The sequence below is a fragment of the Macrobrachium rosenbergii genome, chromosome 8 (genome assembly GCF_040412425.1).
Source record: "Macrobrachium rosenbergii isolate ZJJX-2024 chromosome 8, ASM4041242v1, whole genome shotgun sequence".
NCBI classification, from domain to species: Eukaryota; Metazoa; Arthropoda; class Malacostraca; order Decapoda; family Palaemonidae; genus Macrobrachium; species Macrobrachium rosenbergii.
In genome coordinates, this window is record NC_089748.1 from 81,766,650 (window position 1) to 81,774,149 (window position 7,500).

At 35.2% G+C, this 7,500-nt stretch overlaps 1 protein-coding gene across 2 annotated transcripts in view; it reads left to right on the forward strand.

Moving 5' to 3' along the window:
* LOC136841009 (GATA-binding factor 1-A-like) overlaps positions 1 to 7,500 on the forward strand; it is a 281,344-nt gene that overhangs the window by 10,557 nt on the left and 263,287 nt on the right. For both annotated transcript variants that reach the window (XM_067108046.1, XM_067108047.1), the window contains exon 2: positions 1 to 1,309. This exon is cut by the window's left edge and continues 420 nt beyond it. In XM_067108046.1, coding sequence (XP_066964147.1) covers positions 916 to 1,309 — 394 coding nt within the window. In that variant the 5' untranslated portion in view covers positions 1 to 915. The remainder of the gene's footprint in view (positions 1,310 to 7,500) is intronic.

Here is a 7,500-nt window from a genome sequence, read left to right on the forward strand (position 1 = left end):
AAAAAAGTTGTGTTTACCAATGAAAATCTTGCTAGTGACACAAACTAATGAAAATCACTCAATCGGGTAAGAAAACAAAATCATTTACATAATACGATTTAAAAAGAAAAAGCAGAGTATCTTCAAAAACTGATGGTTGCCTTTCTCCCAGATAAAGGTTGTAAAATCACTCTTATCTCCTGATGGTCTCTTTTTCTTTTCTTATTTTTTCCCTTGTTCTAGATCAAGTGACAAGATAATGGTTACGTTCCGTCGAGATTCGAAAGTTTTCTGCTGCAATATAGATTCCGACTTTCAGCCATCAAAGATGGACAGATAATGCAAAATGGTGGTGATGGTGTAAAAGAGGAAGAAAGAGAGTGAGAAAAGTGTAAAATGAAAGACGAAAGAACGAAAGCAAAAAATACAAAATAGGAAAAAATGATTGGTTGTGAACGCTGTCATCATGAACATTAAACGTCATCTTGAAGTCGTTCTTTGTTGACGCAGAGCTATTGATTAATGATCTCCGATATAACACTGATCTGCGGAGATAATGTGATAGGGGAGAAATTTATGTGAGACACACAAATGCCATCTGCGGAAGAGTGTTTTTGCTACTTAGCTTACCAGAGGATCAAATCATCCTATGAGACTTTTCTCATTTAGGGAAACAGAATGAGATAAAACGGCCCAGTGATGCCAGATGACGCCAAGAACTAATTCTCTGAAAAAGGCGACCGTGAAATTTTCATCCTCTAGTGAAATTTGGTGACAAAATCAAGTGAAAAATAGACGAAGTCATGATTATAAAGGTCAATTTCAGTGATGGAACTAGTTTCAGAAATTCAGCAACCTCTGTGAGATTACATAAACGCTTTTAGTGGTCGCCTGTGAGATAACTCATATACATGAGTATTTTGTGACTGAAGCATCATGGAGGACGACAGCCACACCTGGTACCCGGAAGAGGAGGATCATGGAACACATTCGGGACTCGAGGGTTGTCCCACCCCACTCCTGAAAGTGGAGTCGTCCTGTGTCGGAGGGAATACCGGATCGAGTCTCGATGCCCAGGATTCAGCAGAACTCCCTCCATCCCACAGGATATCCTCCGATATGGACACAGAGTCACAAATACCGCTAAGTGAGGTCATGGGAAATCCTCACGCAGTTGACCATCAAGGAGCATTGCTCCCTCCAGCAGAAGTAGACAGGTTCTTCACCTCCTTAGACTCGACCGGAAGGGACCACAGAGCGAGATATTATCCTCACGCCCACAGCCCCTCCGCAGCACATTCTTTGCAGCAGTATTCCCAGTCCACCCATGGTCAGTATATTGTGTCATTTGAACTTTTCTTTAATAATAGTTACTCTATGAGGTAATCATTCTGAGATTGATCTTCACGTCTGAAAAGGAATTTTTAATTACTATGTGAGTTCAGTTTCTCTCTCTCTCTCTCTCTCTCTCTCTCTCTCTCTCTCTCTCTCTCTCTCTCTCTCTCTATATATATATATATATATATATATATATATATATATATATATATATATGTATATGTATGTGTATATATATATATATATATATATATATATATATATATATATATATATATATATATATATATATATATATATATATGTGTGTATATATAGACAGATAGATAATATATATATATATATATATATATATATATATATATAAGCATATATAGATAGATAATATACAGTAGAGATTAATAGATAGATAGATAAATAGATATAGTGTGTGCGTGTACATGCATTTATATACACATGCCTGTGCATAGAGAGTTAAATTGTGAATAAGTGCAACTGTAAGGTCACATGTACAAAAAGAGGGCAACATATGTCGGAATCTCTCGCTTTCTGAGTGTGTCTCTATTTAAGAATATACAGTATTATACAACATACTTTCAACGAAGGCTCCAAAATAAATATTGAATATGATCTTAACCTTGCACAAGAAAGTGTCACTTCTGACCTTTACTTGTTTCCTTGTTTGCTTGATTACTTTTTCTCTCTCTGCGTAATTTGTGTATGGTTAACTAACATGAATTATTTTCATCTACTGAATACAAGAACCAAATTTCTTATGTATACGAAATTTTCCAGTAATGCATTAGATGTAACCTTATAAATTCCAGAAGAGGATTTTGTATTATGGGTCTGAATTTTTTGATACAGAAACCGATAACCTATGTGCCCTCAACCAAACCTTAGAAAAAAAAAATAAAGTATGACCCTGAAAGAAGTATCTACGTTTAACATTACAAAAGTGATCATATTTTCCTAAATTTGGCGAAAAGTCCTTTTCCGATTCTAGCGTTATTTTCTTTGGTGAATAGTAACCTCACACCTCTCCCTCTTTTGCACGCTGACTTTTTGTATTTAGTTAAGTTCCATATTGAATATGGTTGCCTTATTAATATTTCTATCATTATTAATATTTCTATTTTTATGATGATGGTGATTACGAAAGGGTCATGCTGATGGAAGCTTGTTCATTAGCCTTTTATATCACGGGAGACACTTTTACTATGGTCCCCACCATTTTTATTGGACGTGTAACAATTAGCCTGCGTTTAAGGCTGGGAGTTATTCAATTTCTTCTCTGGAAGTCTGTAGGGACTTTCGTAGATATACTAATTTTATCAGTTACTTCGAATAACAAATCAGGCCAGGCACAGGGCCAGGAATAGAAAAATATGTTTCTACATTATCCCTGAAAATATAAGATTAAGAGGAATAAGATCGTTTTATAAGAATAAGTTATAGTATCTTGTATGTTGTCACCACGAGCAGGACACTCATAGTCAGATGTGCAAAAAGCTTCAGTTTGTTGCATCTTGCTGCAGCGTTTACTGAGAGAGAGAGAGAGAGAGAGAGAGAGAGAGAGAGAGAGAGAGAGAGAGAGAGAGAGAGAGAGTTATGTAGGGCTCCAGTCACGAATAAAAGGAAAATTGCAACGAATTTGAAAATCTGCCATTTTTTCAAGTCTATCTCGGAAAGTCCAGTGTTACTTAAATTTCAATGAACTGTTTCTGATACCGTATCAGATATCATAAATAACAAATTCTTTCTTTTCACACTATTTTTATAGTTATTGGTATGAAAATTCCACTTCATAATTTTATATAATTTTTGTTCCATAACATTTTTACCAAAGTCACAGTCCACTGGCTAAGACAGGATATCTATCTTGGGGATTTGTGAAACACTGTAATCACCATCTGTAATTATCACCTCAATAATTTCTACCATTACAACCCGAAGATGATAAACAGTTGTTCCCATTATAAAAATTGAGCAGTGTAATGCTGAACTTCATCATTTTCTTTTAAAAAATTGAACTTTCCATTCTTATCGCAGATTTTAAGTACTGATTGACATGAGAATGTTTTCTGCGCAGTTTCGAAACGGGGGCAAGTGATGATCAACGGGAAATAGTTACAAAACCAGTGGGAAATCTTCTAATCTTATTGACTGGTATAGTTTCACGCCAGCTGGTTGATATCTCTGGTATCCAATGATACACCGAAAATTGAAAGTAAATGAAGAATCATAATTGATTTTTCGTTCTAAGTCGAGGTTCAGCATCCTCAGTCAATGTTTGATGGAAAATCCAAAATTTATAGGGAGATATCGATAGCAGTAACATTTAGTGGTGGCATGTTTTCATTCACAACGGACAGAAACAGGCAAGGATTGTCTCAACACGATCAGGACAAGGCACTTACTTTTATACATTTTATATATATATGTATATATATATATATATATATATATATATATATATATATATATATATATATATATATATATATATATATATATATATAAATAAATATATATATATATATATATATATATATATATATATATATATATATATATATATATATATATATATTTATATAGGCTAATGCTATTTTTTCCACAACAAGAACTTAATGACTCTGAAACAAGCCACATATGAAATGATTTCATAGCCAAAGTTTGTATGGTTTCAACTTTCATATGTAAATGTTAATCGTAATCAGGGTGCTGTCCAGCGGGCTTGAATTTTTGCACGTTATCTTCATTTTATATGCCTTAACTACCCTGGCATTCTTTATTTTTTTCTTTTTTATATAAAATAATGACCAAGCATAAGCCAGGGTTTTTAGAATAAACTAAGTTGAAAGGAATCCTTGCTGCAAGATAAACCCTTCACCTCTCTAACCAGTGATTTTGACTTTCACAAAACTTGAAAATCTTGAGTGTGCCATACTAGACTACCAATATTTCGGATGGAACCTATTTGCACTGAATATCCTTCGTTTATTTTTTGACGTACTAATTATAGTGAATGTTAATCTTCGGTGACTTGCTAGCCTCCCTGCGCCGTAAAATATTTAACATATATCTAATAGTTAGTCTATCTCTCCCTCATGGTCTCCGTAACTCAATAGACCATGAATTAGCCTCACCAGCACAAGTTAGATCCGACGGGGAGGTATACTCTCTGCTTTTTTCCTGCATAACCCATGATAAGCTAGTTGACCAAAGCAGTGAATTAGATACCTAGTTATTAGCCGACTATAGCAAGTCGCGGCTAGGGAAGAAAATGATTAGAGGGATCAACCACGTCCCAGAAAAACCTCCGGAGAACCAGGTTATATATCCTCTGTAGTCTCTTCTTATAAAAGGACGTACGGTACAATATACGCGCACACACACACACACGCACACACGTATCTGGCAAAAAATCACCATTAGATTCTAATATATATATATATATATATATATATATATATATATATATATATATATATATATATATATATATATATATATATACATATATATATATATATATATATATATATATATATATATATATATATATATATATATATATATATACACACACAGACACACACACACACACAAAGAGAATGGGGTATTTGGGAGATAACATGTATGATTCTCTGGCATCAAATCCTTGAATTGCAAACCCACATGGTATATTTCTAGCAAAGCCTCTTGCTTTCTTTCAAGAAACCGACTGAGAAATTCTTAGATAGCCTCATATCGCTGCAAATACGCTAACATGCCTTCGAAGATAGAAACATATCAGCTGTCAGATAAATATGCCGACATGAAAATATTATCACCACTCCGATACGAAGACACAGGAAGACATACAGGAACTAGAATGACATTTTGCCAACTCTGTGAGATAGAACTGAAAGTGGTTGTCACATAGAGAAGGAAATCATTTTCACAAACAAATTAAAAGAAGGCTTTTTATTTTACTTTTGCGAAAATATATTAATAGGATAGGCTGCTCTTGGTGTGCAAGGCAGAAGCAAACCGATCACAAAAATTGCAGAATAAGTGATATTAGCAAGAAAATTTACCATTTAACGCTAAGAACTACCACCAGACGAATACAGGAGCGCTGAAGCCTGAAACTGTACAAGATAAACCAAGAAAATCACAGTTTGTCAAGGCGAGTATAAGCAAAGAATAAAGAAAGATTGCCCTATCGACTTTTCTTTCGCATGAAGTCAGTCATCTGTATCAATTTGGCATCGCAAATCGTTGCATGAATTCTCTTAAATCGAGAATCGAAAGGACGAAGAATGAGGAAGGAGAACCAGTGAACGAGGACGATAAAAAGTAAAAGAAAAAAGAAAGATGAAGGCGGAAAAAAGACAGGGAGAAAAAAAGTGGAAGGGAAGAAAGAATGTGGAGGAAGAAAATGGTGTTTACAAGCTCATAAAATTCCCCCAACTTGAAACCCGATGACAAGTGCCGGGTATCAGCTTCCACAATCTCGATCAGTTGCTGTTGTTTTCCGATTTTATTATTGCAGCTTGGATTTTATACCAACCTTCTTTTAAACGCGAAATGTCCGGTTAAACAGACTCCTGGCGAGGCAGGCATAAATGAGGGTTTTTCGCGCAGACGATCTAAAGAGGCTAGAATTTGTACGTTTGAAGCGTCCCAGAGCTTTATGTATGTATGTATGTGAAAACATTAGTCTTTCAAGGCAGTCATGTCTCCAAAATGATAGGTGCACTAGAAGAATACATCCCATCAACCATTCCGCTCTCTTATTCCGTCTAACAGTTGAACTGTAAACGCAAACTTCGAGTAAAAAGACTAAGGCTTCATACAGCCAAAACAGAAGTCCTATCGGCAGAGTTACAAGCTTTCTTAGGTTGCTATAAGATGCCTCTTGCACAAGTTTCTACTGTTCCTGAAAATCGAAAACTTTTTGGTCAATGACATTTCTTATTGAGCCATGTCAGAAATATAGAAGATTTATGCGAGGCTGTCTTTTGTTCCCTCCACATGCCCCTACCACCTCCACCCACCAATGCCGACTGCTCTGCTACTTTTCTACGTTCACTGATTGTCCTTTCAACCTTTTATATTTCATAAGATATCATAAGAAGAAAATAAGATCATATAGATTCCTATTTCGTTTACAATATAAATTCGTCACTAACATTCCACTAAAATCAATGAGACTTGGTCAGCAATCCCATAATACACTTCACTTTTTTAAATGACAGCAATCTTCTTTTCTACGCTTTCTGCAGAGCTCTTGATGCCAACTTGTCACCTGCCATGTGACTTAGCCCCTCCCTGTAAGTGTGCAGCTCTCTTTCGTTATATACCATTGCTAACTACGTTCATTCCCCTGTGCTCATTTCTTAAATCTTTCAACATACCATTCTAAATAACATTTACTTGCAATTCTCCCCTTACAGGATATTGGAAACGCACTGGTGTTTGCAGCTTTCCTCTCTCCTTACATGAGTAGAATTTTCACTAACTCATTAATTCTGACGAGTAGTGAGTTCAGAGAAATATGAAACAGCTTTTACCCATTTACTCTCTTAACGGCTAAATCAAATTATAAATCTATGCAGAAATTTTAGTTGTGGAATATGTACCATTCCATTCGGTTTGCATTATTCCTAATAGAACATCAAGCAGCTCATCTACTAGAACTATACTAGAACTAGTAATAATTCCTCCTTCATCACAAATTATGCATCTCAAAGCTGTAAAATAACATAAACTTTTTATATAGTTAGTTAATCTCTGATTTCTTAACGATAAACAAGTAGGATAGTTCGATTTACTTCATATCATCCTCCAACTCTCGAGACGCACAATGACAGTTTTCCTGGTACATTAGATGACACTCAGAATACCAAACTTCGTCCAAACATTAAAGCCCTCAACAAACATTCTTGCGGCAGCGCTACAAGCAGTAAAAGTATTTCTGTTGGGCATTCACTACTTAGGTCATAGTATGACCACCTCAGCTTTATGTAAACGATGACAGTACTAGCAATTCAGGACCGGAATTTTTTATCCAGACATAGGCAACTCAATCTTAGAGCTTCATATAGCCTGGACATCATTTTTATTTAACGAAATGAGATTGTTGTCGCATATCAAGGTATTCCTAGCATTGACATAATCATTTTAAATTGT